Genomic DNA, 20129 nt, shown 5'->3' with positions numbered 1-20129 from the left:
CTTGTCTGCTGTACAGGGCCCATTTCCCTGGGGTTCAGTTTGACTATGTGTGAGAAGAGTCATATTCAGTTGACTTTGTATCCTATTAAAGACTTCCTTTATCTTTTGTTGTTTTTTCAGAATTCTTGTGTGAACTCTGTTCTTTGAATGGTTCTTTTTGTCTCGTCCTCATTTATACTTATCAGATATTGCAATTTTCTCTTTGGTCTTGCTGCCTGGCAGTATCTGGTGGTTTAAGTAATTATGTGTTGTTGTTTTTTATTTTTTTATTTTTTTTTTTTTCGAGACAGGGTTTCTCTGTGGTTTTGGAGCCTGTCCTGGAACTAGCTCTTGTAGACCAGGCTGGTCTCGAACTCACAGAGATCCGCCTGCCTCTGCCTCCCAAGTGCTGGGATTAAAGGCATGTGCCACCACCGCCCGGCGTGTTGTTGTTTTTTAAACCTGACTTTCGGTTTTTTTTTTTTCCAATAAAGAATTACTGGTATACACTTTAATCCCAATACTTGTGAGGCAGAGGCAGGCAGATCTCTGAGTTCAAGGCCAGCCTGGTCTACAAAGTGAGTTCCTGGAGAACCAGGACTACACAGAGACACTGTCTCAAAAAAAAAGAAATTGTGTGTTTGGATTTTTTCTCTGTCTAAATACCGCAGGTATGCCTAGTGCCTGCAGAGACCAGTAGAGGGCATTGAATCTCCTAGAGTGGAGTTACAGATGGTTGTGAGTCACTATGTGGGTGTTGGGAACGGAACCCACATCCTTGGAGGAGCAGCCAGTGCTTTAACTGCTGAGCTGTCTCTCCAGCCCTTGACTTTGTCTTGACTGCATTTCTGTTGACGTTTGCACATCACTGTCAGTCCCCTCATGTTTGCTGGGCTTCAGAACGAGTCTGCTGTGATTTGAAGAGCCACCGCCTTTGTAATCCTGTCTTCCAGCCCACTGTGGCAGCTCTTCCATTAAATTCCTCCTTAAATTCTGGTTGTATTTTGGCCTCCACAGAAATCTTGCTGTCATCACAGTCACATTGGGTAACTGATATTTTTTTTGTTCTATGTTAAGTATTCTGGTTTGAACATTTCATTTCCAAGTTCTAACAGTATATAAAAATAGGGCAGATTTTTATGTATTTTTACCCTGTATTCTTTACTGTGCTGTAGGAATTTTGCTTTGTTGTTTCCTTTCCCTTTCCTTCCATCCCTTTGTGCCAGTACTTGGTTCCTCTGTGTAGCCCTGGCTGGCCTTGAATTTGTGCTCTTCCAGCCTCAGCTTCCTGAATGCTAGGATTATAAGTTTGCATACCAAATCCTTTTTTTCATAGACCTTGATGCAAGCCCAGCCATGCTGTTTGCTCCTGAAGGTGCTCTGATGCCCTTTGACCTACTTTCTTGCCTTTAGATGCCAGCTACAGCAAACTTGGCTCTTGTGTTCTGCATAGATGATGGTGAAGGTGGAGTTCTCTGCCTCTCATCTAAAACAGAAGCTTTTGGTTATTTTGCCAGACATACTAATGTTTGTTTCAGGAGTTTTAAAAATACATTTTTATTTATTTTTCATGTTTTCATACAGTGTGTTTTAACCATACTGTCTTGGGTGTTTCAGATTTCTTTTTTTTCTTGTTAAGATAGTAGAGATTTGAGACCACCCCTATGCCCCTGCTGTATCTCAGCTGTCCAGAATAGAGCCTGGCATACAGTGGCACTTGCATAGTTAAACTAGTAGTTATATGTGCATCTATGCATGGATACCGCTCTGGCAAAAGAGCATCATATATTCATGTTGAGTAGAGGGAAGACTGAAAAGATGTTGGTTTGAGCTGGGAGGATAAGATTTCCAGTGACACACACCAGAGAGATTGATGGGGTGCAGTTTGTGTGTGTGTATTTAACTCTGTCAGGAGTTGGGGTTTGTGGTAGTGGTTGTGTAATCAAGGCTCTGATGATGAGGCAGTGGATGCCTGTGTGTGTCAAGGGAAAGTCTTTGTAAGGGGCTGATCCTTCCAGGTAGGTTTCTTCTCACGCAGAAACCCAGGCCTCTCTGGCCATGTCTTGTGCTTTTGAATCTGCTCTCGGGCTCTGATTCTCACCTCATAGCATACAGCTTTTCATTGCAGGACTGATAGCTTCTGGGGTCACTGCATCTCAGGACAAACTACTTTCTGAATTCCTTTATATTTATATTTTATGTGTGTTTGAATATGTTCTCTTATTGTCTCTATGGTTGCAGAAATGTCTTTTACATTGTATCTCAAAATATGTTCTTTTATTTACCTGTTAATTTTTGGACTTAAAAGCATACTTTGCACTGAGCTTTGATTGAGAACAAGGTTTTTATTTTAACATGTTGCCCACTTGTATTGTAATTTTACATTGGCCATGGACTGTTTTTTTAGGAATGAGACAGACATGTTGGGTTTGTGACTAAAAGTGATAAAATGTGTCATTGTTTTAGGTGAAATTGCTAAGTACATGGAAACTGTGAAATTACTGGACTACACTGAAAAACCTCTTTATCAAAATTTACGTGACATTCTTTCACAAGGACTAAAAGCTATAGGAAGTAAAGATGACGGTAAACTGGATTTTAGTGCTGTGGAGAATGGAAGTATGAAGACAAAGCCAGCTTCAAAGGTGAGTCTGGGTATTCTTCGGATTCATTTTAATAGGCATTGAAGGCAGGGTTGCAGGCGAAGGGTTTGCTGCCGTGTGCGGGGCAGCTTGACAGCAGAGCAGGTGCAGAGCACTGGGGACTGGAGGACGTGGAGTTCTTACATCATTACAGGGGCAGGTTACTAAATGTCTGAGCCACCTCACGGGATCTGAGGACAGGTGTTGATGGGGCACTGAAGCTTGAATATAAGAGTTCTTTTCTGCTGGGTGACCTTTAGTCTTGCCTCAGTTTCTCTTTGTTTATGGATATGGTGAAAATGTCTCTGAAAGTTGGCATATGGCTTGGCTTGGCATGCCTTCAAACATGAATGGGATCTTTAAAGGAGTGTTGGGTTTATCTGCATTCAAGGGACTCAGCTGTTAGCAGAGAAATACTAAGAAGTAATGGCCAGTTCGGTGGAAGAGCTGCTAGTGCCTTTAGTGAGAGCTGGGATTGGCATGTAAAATGAGAAAGATAGTTTTGTTGTTCTTGGTTTTTTTTTTAAGAAATTATAAAATACTCAGATTTGCCTGTGGCAAAATTATGAAGCTGCTTGGTAGTCATATAACTGAAGTAAGTTCTTAGTTTGACTGGATTTTCATCTTTTTGTTTGTAAAACGAAGTGGAGCAGACGAGGGGTGTTTCGTTTGCTTTGTCACCCCACCCCTGCCACTGTTCCCTAGATGGTGAACCTGGGGTTCCATGCACACTATGTACATACTCCTGTGGGGCTGTATCACTGTTGATTTTCCCTAGAGGCTTTCACTAACTGCTTAGGCTGGCCTGAACTCACTGTGAAGTCCAGGTTGGCTTTAAACTTGGAGTCCCCCTGTTATAAGCCTTGCCAGTGTTATAATTGCAGATGAGGTCTCCCATGGTGAATTGCTGGTTGATCTGCACTTACTGGAAAGACTCTTGGGTCCCACAGTGTTGCAGTGACTCTCAGGTCATCATGTCTTGTCTGTTTTGGACACCTGCTATCCAGTGAGTGCCTATCTAGTGGTTCTCTAGAATTGACTTTGCTAATAGGGGTCCTTTCACTTGCACGTAAATGTTAGAGTCATAGTATTCTCACAAAAACAAGTGTGAGGTTTGATTGAGATTTCATGGATGTGATGGGTCAGTTCTGGAAGAATGGCTGTCTTTGCAGCAGTCTCTTCCATGAATGGGGCTTACCTCAGCTTTCCTTCTGTGTTTTCTCACCTGCCTCTCTTGTGTCTCAATAGTTATTTTAAAGAACACACATGAACAACACACACACACACTCTTTGTCTCAGAGTGAGAGAGTGGGTGCCTAAAGGGTAAGTGTGTGTACATATGTGCGCACCTTGTGTGGGCTAAGAGGGCAGCTTGTGGGGGAGTTTTGTTCATTCCTTCCACCATGTTTTGGGAATTGGACACAGATCATCAGGTTTGGTGGCAAGTGCCTGTATCCTCAAGCCAGCTGATTGGTTCCCTCCATGTGCCCTTTGTGGTTTTCTGCTGTAGAGACCATACACATCTTCCATGTATAATTTGTCTCAGCGGTTTAATTATTTCTTTGTGTCTGATAATTCCCAACCTTCCCTTCATGCCATTCAGTTGTCCTCTAGATTTGGCTGTTTTTAATACATAGATATTGTGATGGTTATTGTTCTATTTGTTTAGCTGGACATTTTCTTTTTTCTTTTTCTCTTCTCCTCTTGCCTCTTTTGATTCATTCTCCCTATGTAGCCCAGGTTGTATTCAAATTAGTTCTTCCTGCCTCAGTTCCCTACGTCCTGAGATTATAATCATGTAGTATCTAACCGAACTGCTTATGCTTTTAAAAACAATTTCAATGGGGTTAGAGAGATGACTCGGTGGTTAAGAGCACCTGCTTAAGCAGGGACCCAAGTTTGTTTCCCAGAACTTATGCTGGGCAGCACATAACTGTCTATAACTCTAACTCTAGGAGCATCTGCGCCTCCAGCCTCTGCGAGTACCTGCTTTTATATGTGTGTGTCTGTGTGCGTGCGCGTGCATGCATGTATGTGCACACACCTAATAAAAATAAATCTGTAAAAACTTTCCATTCGCTTTTAAAATCCCTTTTTAATTGTCGAATAGATTTATAAATTTTTGTTTTTTCACCACTGAGCCATCTCTCCAACCTCTTTTATTTTCTCCTTTTGCCTTTGGTATTTAACTTGCTGGTGTGACTTTTCTCTTGATTGTACTTAATTGAGTGGGGAAAGCTCTGCCTGGATTGCTGGATTATTGTGTCTGTGTCTGACTTTTATATCTTACAAAGCTGTTTTTTCCCCTCATAGTTTGGGATTTGAGCTCAGTATTGTTAATCACATTACCTGCCTGTTGGAGAACCTGTGCTGTCAGACCTATGATCTGTTTTTCCTTACTAGGTAGGTGCCTTAGTTCTCTTCCCTAGGGGTGAGCTCTTGAGTCATTGCTTGGGTCTTGGGAAATCTGCCATAAAAGCAAGATCTGGTTTCTGACTTTTGCTCTGTGTATCTCTTATTTTCTCTTTTGACACTTGTTCTGGTGACTCATACCTAATGAATGCTTTTGATTCTTCTGCTATCAGGCCTTGCTCTTGATGGGCCACTGTGGAGGATGTGTCTCCTTTGCAGAGAGGTTTTAAATGTACAGCCCCCCCACTTTACCCCTATTTTCCCTACCTGGCCAGCACTTTCTTTTATTTTTTCATTTTGGTTTTTCGAGACAGGGTTTCTCTGTGTAGCTCTGACTGTCCTAGAACTAATTCTGTAGACTAGGCTGGTCTTGAACTCACAGATCATCTTGCCTCTGCCTCAAGTGCCTCTGGTACTGAGTGCCACTACCACCCAGCTGCACTTTCTGATTGGGGATTACTGGTGCAGGTTTTTAGAAAGATGTCCCCAGTGTGGTTCAGTGGTGAATAGGACCACCCCTCACTTCCTGGATATGCCTCCGTTCTTCCTGGTCACTACTTTCAGCAGCTGTTTGTAAAGTGGTGCCTTGGAGCCATAGTGCTTGTGGCAGAAATGCCCTAAATGGTTGTTTTGGGTTCATTTCTTCATGTTTTAGACAGGAAGAAGCTGAGGATTCTTGTTTCCCAAATGTCCTCACCCTTATTTTCTAACACATTTTAACTCTTTTGTGTGTGAACATTTAGACTTAATTAGAATCTGTATCCATCCCCCATAAGAGGAATGTCTCCCTACAGCCCACGTCTCAGGTTGTTAATGCAAGTCTCCTGTTGTTTCTTTGTGTGCTCCTTGTCCTTGGTGCTGTGGAATTCCTGAGTTTTATATTTCTGTTGGTATTTTTTATTGTTACTGTGTCTTTTCTCTTGGACTCATTTTTTAGAATATGCGCTCAAATAAGTTTTTTTCTTGAAGAGAGCTATAAATGGTAAACTTTATGAATCCACAATTTCCAAAAATGGTGCTATTTGTTCCGCTGAAAGAGTAATTTGGCCAAAGACACTGCTGTATTATCCCTCAGCTTCCAGTTTGGTTAATTTTGTTTGTTACTAGATTTCTGCTCCCCTCCCCCAGATTTGAGGCCTCTTGCTTTTTATTCTACCCGTCATCATACTTTTCCCCACAGAATGTGAGTGTGTGTGTGTGTGTGTGTTTATGGGTGTGTTTGTTAGTTTAAACCTCATGTATACTTGGTACTTGGGAACCCTTGTGTAAAGATGTAACACTCAACTTGGAACTTGAGAATTCATCTTTGAGCCTGGCGGTGGTGGCGCACACCTTTAATCCCAGCAGAGGCAGAGGCAGGCGGATCTCTGTGAGTTCGAGACCAGCCTGGTCTACAAGAGCTAGTTCCAGGACAGGCTCCAAAACCACAGAGAAACCCTGTCTCGAAAAACCAAAAAAAAAAAAAAAAAGAGAGAGAGAGGGAGAATTCATCTTTGTAAGCATGCAACCCTCCCACCCCCGCCGCCTCCCAGTCCCCCGTCTTTGCTGGTATCTGGGAGAGCTGGAATCTACTTTCCTTTTTCACATTGAACTTTTGCACATTTTCTTCTCTCTGTGAAACAAACTGCTCTCTGGACTTGTAGGTCACTCATCTCATTTGCTCTACTTTTCAGTCATATTTTAGGGGAAATGGTGATTTTCTTTGTGTCACGTTCTTCTTTTTCATTAAATAAATTTATACTTTAACACCGTAACATGTATATATATGCATGCCCACCTATCACCCCACCCTGTCCAAACTCCTTCTACCCCGTCTCCTTCTTCCTTCAGAGAAATCTCTCTCACATCCCTGTCATTTGTTTGTGACCCACTGAATTTAACTAGGGCAGTCTGTGTGACCATAGGTTTTGAGGTCTTTGTTGGAGCCTGGTGGGGTCACCCGTTGGTGCACAGCTGAGGACGGTAACTCCCCTTCTCCCAGAATTTGTTGGTGGCCAATAGATCAGCAGGGATGGGTAAGGTCCAGTAGTCTCTCTCCTATCCATAACTGTGTTACCAGTGTGATAGCCTTTTATGTCTCTTTATGGATAGGGATTGCTATTTTTAATGATTCTGAACATAGAAATTCTATGTGCTGCTTGGGCTTGCTTAGTGTCTCTTTTTTGGTTTTGTAACTTTTCTTAGATTTTGTTCCTCACCCCAGTTGCCCATTTACCTGTTTAATGTTTTCCCTACAGTGTCTACTGCCACTGTGAGAGGATGAGAGAGATTGGTGACATGGGGGTGGGGGAGGTCAGCTCTTCTGCTCTCATGCCCTCAGGACTGGCTCACCCATGACTGTGACAACAGGGTCAGCCCTAGTATGCTGCCCAGGTGGGATTTGCTTTTTTACTGATCATCATGGAGACAGACAGCTATAATGTGACCTTGTATCACATCTGCAGTGGGTGCCCGAGGGTTTTCTTCTTACTTGAGAGTCTGCAGAGGACTTGTTGCTGGGAGTAAGTAATCCTTCAAGCTTCGGACTGTCAACTGGCTACTTCAGAACCACCTTCCACCTACTTTCATATGGACAATGTAGCCTTCACATGAGTGTCTGTGGTATAGCTTATAAGAGGGGGCTGGCAGCTCTACTGGCCTTCCAAGTCCAATGACCCGAGCTTGATCTCCAGACCCATGGAGCTGTGAAGGAGAGCATTAGCTCCATAGAGTTGTTCTCTGGCCTCCACGTGTTCTTTGGTTGCATATGCACATATCCATCCACCCAACCCCGCAATTACTAAATTGTCTGTGTTTGGTGTGTGTGGGGGGCCTCAGAAAAGGCACCCTGAGTGCCTAGGGCCATTCTGCTAACATCTGTAGGGTAGTTTGCCTCAAAGAAGCTCAAGGCACTTAGGAAATCTCCTAGTGATTTTAGTCATAAAATATAGATAATTAAGACATAACTAGCTTCGGGAGGCAGAGGCAGGCGGATCTCTATGAGTTCGAGACCCTGGTCTACAGAGCTAGTTCCAGGACAGGTTCCAAAGCCACAGAGAAACCCTGTCTCGAAAAACCAAAAAAAAAAAAAAAAAAAAGACATAACTAGCTGCCTATTTTTGCCTTTTCCCATGAATTGTCCTTAAAACATCTTAAGTTTTTGACATAATTGGTACAAGTGATGGGGCCCTCCGAGGAAAGCATGAGTGACAAAACTTCACATTAATTCCAACATGGTAGAGAATATACAGGCATCAGTCTCTAGAGCTCAGTTCATTGACTCTAGAACACTTTAGTTTAAGCGACTAGCAAGGTTGCTTGTGGCAGAGTTAGTCCAGGAGAGCCCTTGCTGCCAAAGGTTGCACATGTTGTCCTCAGATGTGCAGCTGAAGCCTTCCCGGCCTAAGTTGCTACTTTACTAGGAACCTCTGGAAGGAGTGTGTCTGTAGGCTCTGGCTAGGTTTTCTGCTCACCTTATTCATTAACTGTTTTTCTAATAAAATGAGTATCAGGAGGGCTCCTAAACAGCTTTTTCTCTGGGTCTCCAAGAGGCGAGCCAGAGGGGACACAAACATACTGCATAATAGGCAAGTGGGTGGTAAAGAGGATGCTATCCTGTGATGCCCGACACAGATGGCTGCACAGCTAAATGGTTGCTGGTGATTGCTGGTGTGCCCTTTCAGGTGTTCATGGTAAACCCTTCCATGTAGGAACGAACACTGTGAATTTAAACACTTTCCTTTTTAAAACTCTCCTCTCTAAACTTGTTAATAGTTAGCAAAATTACTTGAATTGTATTTCTTCTTCCTATCCCCAGAGCAGATTAAAATTGTTAGTAAGAGAATTAAATTTAGACAAATGTCTAAATTTAGATAAATAACTGGAAAATTGGGAGTTGGCCATGAAGGCATGTTATGTTATGCCTGCTTAAGAATGAATACTTCATAGAATGAAATTCCATGTATGTAGAGTTATATGGAGCATCCGTTTGTGAAACATGGAAAGGATTTTTATACACAGTGTATGAAAAGGCAACCAGGTATGGAGACTGAACATGTGTGTATTTAATGCTTTCATAAAAACGGCAGTACTTTTCTACTTTAATCCCCTCCTTTTTGGGGGTGAGACTGTGTCACTGTATAGCCCCGGCTGGACTGGAACTCATTATGTAGACCAGTCTGGCCCCCACTCACAAAAATCTGCTCTCCTTGATTTCTGGGATTAAAGGAATGTGGCATCAAGTCAGATGGTTTTAATCTTATTTTGTTTTTATAACGTTCAGAAGAAGCTAGTCACTGTGCTAGCCACACAGTAGATGCTGTCTTCACTTGGGTAGTGGCTGGTGCTCTGGAGAAAGATGTTACAGTGTCCCTTACTCTTGGAGCGGTCTTCGTCTTTGCCCCACCTCAGACAACAAGCATTTTACTGTGTTCTAACAGTATTGGATGAGTCTTCAAATCATCCGTCTTTCTCAAAAAAGTCATTTGTTCATAGCCTACTTCCCATTTTTAATTTCTTCTTCTAACTGTGAATGATACTTTCTAATGTTTTCTTCTAATGTATCTTAATTATTTCGTTGCCACTTAAATAGCACAGCATTTGGCAGACCTAGGTAAGAATGAACTAACTCTGCCGTAGTTGCAGTAGTTGAATAGCTGCTGTATGTGCAGACCCATGTACAGTGCTGTGCTAAAGTTCAGCTAGGGTGAGGAATGGGTAGGACTGAGTCCCTACCCTGGAAGAGCATACAGAAGGAAACAGATGTGAACGTAACTCTGACAAGAGCACAGTTTGTGCATTCTTCCTCCTTGGAAACATACACAGTGATTAACACTTGCTGTTCCATACTCAACCAGTCACATAAGGAGGAGACATCTGTCTGAGGACTGCAGTGGGTTCAAGTCTCCTTGTTGCCCTGAGCTGAAAAACAAGGAGCACATTCTCCTTGGCTTTCCTGTGTCCCTCTCTTCATGTTTTCCCATCTCGTATTTTTTAACTGAATCTGTAGGCTGCAGGTTCTGTGGCACGCCATGTTTGCTGTTGCTCATGTCATCCTCCCCCAGTTGCTCTTAGTGACTAATGTCCCATTGTAGTTGCTCTAGAGTAGAACAGTCTGAATGTGTGCATTTGCATGGTGGCTTTACTGGGCTCTGACAACTCAGATGAGCTGGTTTGTGCATATTTGTGCCTGGAGATCTTTGGCTGCGAGTTTTAGGCTGTATGTTCTTTGTTTTTAAAATGAAAAGGGTGCCTGTAGTAAGGGGAAGGGCACCCTGAGAGCATCACTTACTTGTTTGAAGATGGCCATGGATCTGGATGGTGTTTCCTAAAGGCTGTCACATGCTCTTGCATATGATTTTCTAGAGCTTGACTTGAGCAGAGAATCGGTCTATGGTTTTGCCTCTGAAGATTTTTGTTGTCCTTTTTGTTGAAACAGCTCTCTTGGTCTCCAGTCAGTGTTTAGACTATTAGTAAATTATCAGTCCAGTACAGTCAGCTGATTTGTCTTCCTGTTTCTAAATTGGAAGTGAGAAGCAACTAATTAACTGAATTTTAACCTAGCATATCTGAACACTTTAAAAATATAATGTGTAGGGTATATACTAATGTCCTTTGAAATAAACCTATTTTTTAAAGAGCTTTTTCTATGTTGAATTAAAAGCACACTCTATCCCATGTGTATTTTGTAAGTTGCCCCTGTGTGTCATACAGTATTTTGGTTTCATTTATAAATGCAAATAAAGGCACCTGCGAGACATTGTGGGGACTGTCAGAGAATCAAAGATTGGCACAGCCGCTTGGGAAGCTTTTCATTTCGGATGGAGCCCACACACACACACCCAAAGCGTAAGGATACTGGCAGAAATGCTCAGAAGACAGCCCAGTAGCCTGTTTGGGATTTTTGTGTGTTGCCCTATGAATCATGTGCCATCCTTACAGTGTTAAGCTAGACTGACTTCATTTATTTTGCTAACTGGTGATCTTTAGATCATGGGCCCTTTCTCCCCAGACAGCATGTGCTGTCAGAAAAGTTGGGTAGGAGCTTCCTGACTGGGGTGTGGGTGAATGTGACCACCACCTTCCTTGATGCACAGGTGTTCCTTTCCTCAGCTGAATGCTGTCTGATTTTCATTCCTTGTAGTTCACCTGTGTGGAGATTAAGAAAGCTCATTTTTTATTAAATAAGCTTCAAAACAGATTGAATGTGCTGGGCTCTTCAGTCAGAAATACTGGCTAGCTCCCTTCATAATGAGCACTTCAAAACTACCCTCTAAAATCTGGAAACTGCTTTCTAGCCTATATGGAGCACAGAACAGTGCTGAAATATTCCTCCTTAATTTGGGTCTGAACGAACAAAAGTGTCTGTGTTTATCCCTGCCTAATGCATCACAAGTCTGCTGACACACTAACCTTGGAGTCTTGGCTGCCGTTAATCAGGCCTGTGAACCGGCAGGAAAGACGTACCTAACGCACTCCATCAGTGCACTTGCATATGGAGGCTCTCACAGGGGAGCTGCCCGTGCCAGCTGAGGGTTACCTGCCCACTGCAGTTATTGTATGTAATTATCGAGCCAATCTGTTCAGCCCAGCAGGGTTTAGATGGTAATCATGAAGCAACACTTTGGAAAAGAAAGATGTAAGGCATTCTCCCCTTCCCTCATCAGCTGTGTGAAGTTAGAACTGTTCTCATGGCTATGTTTAAGAAGCAGTACCTTCTTATACAAATCTCCTAAGTGAATGACATTGAAAGTTCCTTAAGGTTTAATCAGGTTATTCATTGGGTACAGGCTAGGTTCCTCTGCGTTCCTCTACAGCCACCTTATACATGCCTTAAAACAGTGGGCTTGGTCGTGATGCACCTACAGCGGCACTAAGCACTGGATATGAATCATGGTAGCTTGCGTACGTTGGCTTTGTTATCTAGGGCAGAACCTGTGGTTACCATTAGGGAAAGAATGCTGTGCTGTCAGTGAATATTATCTTCTGCAGTGTACACAAAATGGCCTGCAGCAAGGAACACTCTGAGATGAAGTTGAACTTAATTGCTAGACAGTGTAAGTGAGGACGTCCTGTTGCATCGTGCTGTGGAGTCTGGGACATGTCAGATGCATATCTAAATTGATCCAGAATTACTTCAAGGAACTTAGAGAATCTTTGAATAGAATTCGGACTGCTGCACATTTTACTTTGGGCACACATAGGATAAGACTACCTGAAAAATGTGTTTTATATTTATTGCCAACATCCCTCTATAAATACACTTATAGAGAGGTTAACTGATTAAATGACTCAGCACAGAATTGGCCCAGCTCAGTCTTGTAGAGTGTTTGTGAAGAGTGGAAGGCAAAGGACTGCAGACAGGCCCGTTCTCCAGACGCCAGCCAAGAACATGGAAGACGGAAGGACCAGTGTGGAGAATCTGAACGACTTCCAGGCCACCAGGAGAACTCGGTGCTTAGAATGTCACTCAGCAATGTTTATGGCACCCAAGTATTTGCTAAGAAGCATTCTAAAGAAACACTGGTTCATGGACAGAATTTGCCAACAAATTTAGACTCTAGGTGTGAGGTGAGGTGTGTGTGTGTGTTCTCAGGCTCGCAGCCTCTGCATCTTCCTCCATCCATGTTGTGAAGAAGTATGAATGTCACTGGCCTGTGAAGACATTTCATGTTCTGAAAGAATTTCTTCTTGATCAAGTGTGACTTAGTGGTAGACTAAAGCATGGGAAGTTAGAGGTGGTGGAAGAAAAGATTCTCCACCCAGCTGACTGGTGGAGGGCTGTGTTCCAGATCCTTCTGTTAGGTTCTTCTGTTTGTTTTGAGACTCTTACACTGAGATATGCTAATTTATGTATATTTGCTTTTGTGGGCAGAAGACTACATCTCTCTCTCTTGTCTTTTAAACTTTCTTTCATGTGTAAGAAGCGGAAGAAAGAAGTAGAAGAAAGCACGGCGTGTAGTGTGGAAGACATGGAGTGCTCGAATACACAGGTGGAAGAGGCCATACAGACTCGTAAGTGAGGAGCATTGCTTAGTCCTTCCTTGTACAGCCCCAAGTTGTACTTCCTCCCACATGACAGGCTAACCACGTGAGTCGTAGAATTTCCATTTGATGATAAACTATCCTGTGGATAGGTTTTGTGTTGGCACAGTGTGTATTGGAGTGTCTTTTGTATACACATTATGTCACTTGCTCTTCACAGCAGTCGTGACTGGGACTTAGGAGGTAGAGACCAGAATTGCCTGTCAGGCCCACAGCTTTCCACTCCCTCACAGTGAGTCATATACCTCGTGGCATGCTTGTGCCACAGTCCACTTCTCTGCAGCACATCCCAGCCAGTTAGGAAGTTTGGAAACTTCACTGTTTAGGGTAGTTGATGCAAAAGCAAAGATTTGAAGTTACTTCTAGTTTTAGAGGCTGGCACTGAAGGCAATGCCTGTAAAACCACAGTTAGAAATGGTGTCAGCAAAGGCCGCATCTGCACGGGCCAGCTAAGACGACTTGTCTGTGTGTTGGTGTCCCCATGCAGTGCTTTTTTGGATTGAGTGCTTCTTAAAGATTTCTTTCCTCTTTCTCAACATTTTGTTTATTTGTTGGTCCTGGGGCATTTCTTAATTTCTGATGAATAGCCATGTTTTGGGCAAAAATGTCAGGATATCATAAATGCCCTGCTGACTTAGGCCAGCACTGTATTTTGACAGTGGCTTTGGTACATGCTGGAAAGCAGCTTTTGAAAATAAGCCACCTTTATCCTGATTTTTATTAGTATTTAGTCCTTATATATTATGGATCCAACATGGTCGGGTTCATCTGCATTTACCCAAAGAGTCCCTGGGCTGTCAGGAGGGCGTCAGTTCACTCTGGAGGCCAAAGCTCTGCAGTAGTTCCTTTCCTTCTAATGCTGCCATCTCCCATTTGCTACTGTTTGTTTTTTACTGCCTCCTTCCCTGTCTTGTTCATTTTGTTACTAGGAAGTGAGGAGTCCCAAGGTGCAATACATGGAAGCATGTCTCAGCCAGAGGCGAGCTGCAGCAGCTCTGACAGTGAGTGGGAACGAACTAAGTAGCATTGATGAAGACGTTCTGTTCTTACCTTTGAACACACCCTCAAGCTTTAAAGCAGCCTTGTCATTGCAGTTGATGCAAGCCTCATGTTGTAGTAGGCCAGACCAGGAGTCTGTCCAGGCGGGTCCCAGATGTGCCTGAGTCAGACATGCGCTCTTAGCCTGTGGGTCATTGGCGACCTGAATGCTGCTCGATAAACATAGAGGGTCTTCGCTTTGAGAGTGTGCGACTTAAAATTCTTCATTTAACTATGAACACTTCAGTGCTGGCAGTTTTGATATAAGAATATAGTAACTGTTCGCCAGGCAGTAATGGTCTTTAATCCCAACACTGGGATGGGGCGGGGGGCAGAGGCAGATGGATCTCTGTGAGTTTGAGGCCAGCCTGGTCTACAGGAGCTCGTTCCAGGACAGCTAGGGCTGTTACACAGAGAAACCCTGTCTCAAAAAACCAAAATAAATAAATAAATAAATAAATAAATAAGGAATGTAGTAACTGTAACTGGCAGTTCTTATGAGAAAGTATCACTGAGCTTAGATGGTACTCCTTACTTAGAACTGCTCGATTGCTCGAAAACTTTTTTGTTTTGCTTTTGAACACAGGATTTCTCTGTTGCAGCCCTAGACCAGGCTGGCCTAGAACTCAGAGATCCACCTGCTTCTGCCTGATTGAGGCTGCCACCATGCCCAGTTGCTTAACTTCTTAAGAATAATCAGATTCTTCTGTATTCATGCAAACTCAGAATTACTTTGCTTAGTTAGCACACACATGCACGCACACCCTGTTAAGATGGTCTTGCTATGTATGTCTGGCAGGCCTGTAGCTCTCTAAGTAGCCATGGCTGGCCTTGAATTCAGAGATCCACTTGTCTCTGTGCCCCCACCCCCACCCCAAATTGGGATTAAAGGGGTACACCACTATGCCCAACATTTTGCTTAAATGATTGTTTTGTTTTTTCATTGCAGGCCCCCCCCCCCCGTCAAAGTGCAAGGGTAGTTATTTTACTATTAGAATATTCATAGGGGAGAAATATTGCCTGAGGTAGTTGGTAAATGTTGATTTTAGGGAAGGAAAAAAAAAACAGGCCAAGGGTCATGTAAATGTATACATCTATAGTCATCAATTTAAGTCACTTCATGGAGAGGGCACATTGCTGTTTTTGTGTGTTTTAATATTTTGAGAAATACGATAAATTCCATGAATTTTGCGGTTTGGAGCTTTAGGATTTTGTGTCATAACTGTGTTTCAAGAATGGCTGTCTTTAGTGGCAGCTCTAGAAATGTCAGTTTCTTCATTAACAATTTTATTTTCAAACACAGTTTCTGGTTTACAATGTGGTGAGAGACTTTTCTCACCGTGTGATCTTTTAGAATGCTGTGCCTCACAAAATGGGAGCAGCTCTCCTTTAATATCTATTTAGACCATTTTAAAACCGTGTGTAATTTTCCTGATACACCTAAACTCATTTTGAATAGTTGGGGGTCTATTGTGTGGGCACGCACTCTGAAAGCTTTCTCCGTGTTATTGTGCAGGCTGTGAGAGAAAGAGAGGGTGACGGGTGGTGCCCAGAACAAACTGAGGCCTCTAATCCTTTTATTTTTATGCAAGGCATAATTTTTACCAATTGAGAAAATTTGGTTATTTGCTGCAAGTAATTTCCCCCTCTTATAAAATGATAAGTCTTAAAAACCATGTATATTCTGGTATTTTAAAACTGTGCCAATATTTCAGAATTGTACTAAAAATTAGTTGATGTGGCCATGATCCTTATGGCTTGTGTGCTTGTCCTTGTCGGACAGTGGGGAACCACTCTTCTGGGGGTTACTTGGTCATCAAGCACTAAGGGCTGGGAAAATACCAAACAGTCAGGGATCAGATGTTTATAAGAAAACCCTGCTGGATGCTCCTCACGTTCACGTATTTATAAAATGGTGAAAGAGTTTCCCCCAACTTGTATATTTTATTTTTCAACTATCATATTTTACATGTTGATTTTATGATTAGGTCTGTTGCCAGCAGTACTGTGTTGTGAATGTGGTTTTATTTTAAAGAGACATATGTATAGCAGAACTGATCATTAGGGAAAACACTGAACTGCCCTATACAGCAGAGACTCCTGGATCAAGGTCGGTTCTGAATCTTTAGATTCCAAGAGGAATCTAAATTGCATTCTAAATCTAAAGAGCATTCTGAATTGCAGCAAGCAGTGCTAAGTCTAGACCACAGGGACAAGCAGTAATATTTATCATAAGAGTGAATTGTCAAGTTAGGATGTTTGTAAGAGAGCATTGGTTAAGTACAGCATGGCAGTTACGTCGTGTCTGCCATGTGCCTTTGGACTCAAAGCTCACCGGAAGTGAGCTGCTTGGTGTTGATTTGGAGATGGCTGTCAGGACAGCCTCACAGTCATAACAGTTCTCGTTTTCTTTGTAGATTTGACTTTAATATTCTAGAAATGAAAACCTCAAAATATACCATGGAATTTATTTTGCAATATCGAAGCTTTTAATTTCTTCTTGGGTCGGTCTTTTTAGCTTATTTTTATTAGTGTAGGTTAATTATACATGATAATGGTTTTGTCGTTGTACTCGTGTTTCTGTAGAATGTAAAATGTGTTTGTTCTGGCCACTCTCCCATACATGCCTTTCCTCTTCCCACTTACTCCCTCTTTGTCTGTTTACTTGCCTGGTTACTTAGTTTCATTAGGGTTGGTAGAGAGTCCTGGTTGAGGCATTACTTATACAACCACCCCAGCAACCATTTCTGCCTGTATGCACTCATAGAGGGGCGGGGCTTTATGAGCCCCTCTAGCTACCAGTATATTACAGTTAAGAAAAGCCCCAGATTGTTAGTCAGCCATGGTGTACCGGCTGTGTGAGTGGCGCATGGTGCTCACGAAAGTTTGTGTGACTGAAGTGAACAGTTGAACAGAAACTGACTGAAAAAAAAATTTAATTTTAAAACTGATTTTCCAGCTAAGTAACTAAAACCGCCCATGATCAGAATACCTTTAGAAACTATAATTACTTGTGTGGGATTAGAAATTTTATCTCAGATTCAAAGAAAATTCTTTTTCAAAAAGAAGTTGGTTAACTAACAACTACCAGGATGCCCTCATTCCAATACTGTGGGTCATTCTGATCCAGAGAGCTTGAGGCTGGGGAAGAACCTGAGGTCAGTGCCGGGCTGTGTGGTCAGGCCAGGGAGAAGAATCCCTTTGTGAGGTGGATAGGAGCTGTTCCTAGGGTCTTAGGTCAGGATTGGCTGTGAGGGGCAGCAGGGAGGACTGTCCTGTTAGCTCAGCTTTGGGGAGTAGGCTGTAAAGGACAGCCCTCTTGTCGTTGTGCCGTGTGTAACCCCAGTGTATCCCCAGGAAGTTGCACTGGAACTTAATGTATCAAATTTTATAGTACAAATCTTGGGTAGAAATGCTGGGATGTGCTTTTCCTGGTGGGCTGCGACTGAACAGGAAACTGACAGTTCCTAGACTCTCCAGCCACAGCTAGGCCCTGTGTGGAGTTCATTTCCACAGACATCAGTCAGGCAGATATGAAGAGATTTGGGCTTCTGACCCTCCCTTTTGTGAAGTAATGATTACTGATGTGACTTTTTCTGATTCCTCTTCAAGGTTCAAGAACCAGAAAGAAAGCCCAGAAGTAAGCCAGCTGCCAGGAATCAACTTTTCAGCATACTCATTTGGCTTTTCTCCTTTTCTACTTTATGTGTTATTTTCATGTGAGTCTTGTGGGGTCGTAGTAATAATTAAATGGCTATTTTTTTAAAAACAAACTTTATTAAAATGAATATTTTGTGTACTTTATTGAAGGATAGTTTATAAAATCCCTGAATCTTTAGTCATTACAACCTGTGTGGTTTGGGGGCCTGAGAGTGTTTGCCGACCCTGGCTGCTGTGCACTCTCCAGAGTAGGTAGGCTCCTTGCTTTTAGGGAGGTACAGAACTTAAAGGTCTCTTTTGCTCGGTGTAACTATACAATTTGTTACGACAATAAAGTTTGGTCTACGTGGATTCTGTTCTTTTACACAAGCATGAATTGAATGCCTGCTGTATGCACAAAGGAGGAGTTCTGTGTAAATCCAGTGTATCTGTGAGAAACATGCACGTTTGAAAGTCAGATTATGTAAGACTAGCATGGAAGGTAAACGATAGGAGGACAGTAGACAGTGATCACCCAGTGGTACAAGACCAAAGATGTTAAGTACCTGGTGCCTTCCAAGGAAGTCCTGTGTGCAGGGTGTTCAGAACATTCCTGTGGTGGTCTCAGTAGGAATGGCTCCTATAGACCCCTGTGTTTGAATGCACTATTAGGAGGTGTGACCTTGTTAGATGAAGTATGTCACTGTGGAAGTGGGCTTTGAGGTCTCTGATGCTCAAGCTATGCCCAGTGTGGGCTGCTGTCTGCGGCTCAAGATGTAGAACTCTCAGCTCCTTTTCCAGCACATTGTCTGCCTGAACGCTGCCATGAAGATAATGGACTAAACCTCTGAAACTGTAAGCCAACCCCAATTAAATGTTTTCCTTGACAAGAATTGCTGTGGTCATGGTGTCTTTTCACAGCAATAGAAACCCTAACTAAGACATCCCCCATTTAGATGTTGTTTTTTTATTTTTGCAAGTTTCAGTTTTGTAAAAATGATAATTTGTAAAACAAATTTAAGTTCTGTAAAGTTTTTTGTTTTTTAAGTTGTTTTTCTGGTGTTTTGAGTCTGATTTACATAGCTCATTTGTCCTCAAAATCCTGACCTGCCTGCCTCTACTTCCCAAAGGCTAGGATTACTGGTGTGCGTCTGCCCTACAATAGTTGCAGAGAATACAGTCATGCACCACACACTAGCTGCAGGGATTATAGGTGTGTAACCTCTACTAGCTTCAGGGATTCCGGCTGTGCACCTCGCACTAGCTGGAGTGGTTACAGCTGTGTACCCCATACTGGCTTCAGGGGTTATAGGTGTGTACCCCCCTATTAGCTGCAGGGATTACAGCTGTGCATCTCACACTAGCTAGAGTGGTTACAGCTGTATACCCCACATTAACTGCAGGGATTATAGATGTGTACACTCATGCTAGATGGAAAATTTTCATGATTAGAAAACTTAAGATAGTTTTCCAAGTTGTTTGAGGAATAAAGCTCAGAAAATGTAGCATGTTTCTGAACAATTTCAAGAGACATTCCTCAAAAATTAGTTAGAGTAATCAGGATTAGACATAATGTTGTAATGGGTGCATAATTTGCCTGCCTATACTATGTGTAGTGTGTTTGGTACTATGGGCAGCCATCGTGTATGCTCAATATAACTGGCACAACCTAGGACAATCCTAAAGACATCTCGGTGCATAAAGACTGAATTGCTTTGTAGACAGGACTGAGTAAACTATTGTGTGGATGGACAGCAGGACAGAGCCGTGACTCTGGCTCTATGAACTGTTGAGTTGTCACACGACATGGTCATTACTGGGACAAGGTGCTATCAGAAGTGCAAACCTGAGCTGCAGCTCCCACAGGCTGGTAAGTCAGTACTCTAGAGTTACATACAGCTGCAGGACTAGGGGAAAGGAACTCATTTGGGACAGAGGCTGCTGCTTTCCTTAGAATGTAGGATTATAATACTGAGCAGTGTGTTGGTCCTAAGTCTATTTGTAATACCTAAATCGACTCCCAAGTTCTGTCTTAAACACATTGATGCCTAAAATAGGATAAAATGTGTGTGATGTGTTTTTGTCTGTGTGCAGTAGCCTTTTTTATTTTTTAAAATACAAAACAGCACAACCTGTTGGTTAAATATTAAGAAAACAAATATTTCCTCACATATTGTTTTAAACAAGTGCTGACATTTCCTCAAATGTTACTATATTGGCAGGGCTACATAAATTAGCAAAGAACTACTAGCCAGAAGTAGCCCGATTGATTACCACCAGCTAACTGGGTCCCTTGTTCTTCTGCCTGCACTCCCTATGGAGTACGGTGTTTCGCAGGTCTAGCCAAGTCAGCACCTACAATTGCTGTCCTTGAGTTTTTATCTTGCCAGTTCCTGA

At 42.6% G+C, this 20129-nt stretch overlaps 1 protein-coding gene across 4 annotated transcripts in view; it reads left to right on the top strand.

The window, feature by feature from the left end:
* Vrk1 (VRK serine/threonine kinase 1) overlaps nt 1–18514 on the top strand; it is a 71830-nt gene extending 53316 nt beyond the window's left edge. For 3 of the 4 annotated variants that reach the window (XM_041633259.1, XM_041633262.1, XM_041633263.1), the window contains 3 exons: nt 2446–2624; nt 12935–13025; nt 17706–18514. In XM_041633259.1, the coding sequence (XP_041489193.1) occupies nt 2446–2624; nt 12935–13025; nt 17706–17737 (302 nt within the window). In that variant the 3' untranslated portion in view covers nt 17738–18514. The remainder of the gene's footprint in view (nt 1–2445; nt 2625–12934; nt 13026–17705) is intronic. The other variant, XM_041633264.1, reaches the window with a different exon arrangement.
* Nucleotides 18515–20129: the final 1615 nt, after the last annotated feature.

This window comes from Microtus oregoni, unplaced genomic scaffold (assembly GCF_018167655.1).
Source record: "Microtus oregoni isolate MIOR12 unplaced genomic scaffold, Mior012 000043F_ref0000047, whole genome shotgun sequence".
Classification (NCBI taxonomy): domain Eukaryota; kingdom Metazoa; phylum Chordata; class Mammalia; order Rodentia; family Cricetidae; genus Microtus; species Microtus oregoni.
Note: the sequence above shows the minus strand (reverse complement) of the source record. Positions and strands in the feature narration are given on the sequence as shown.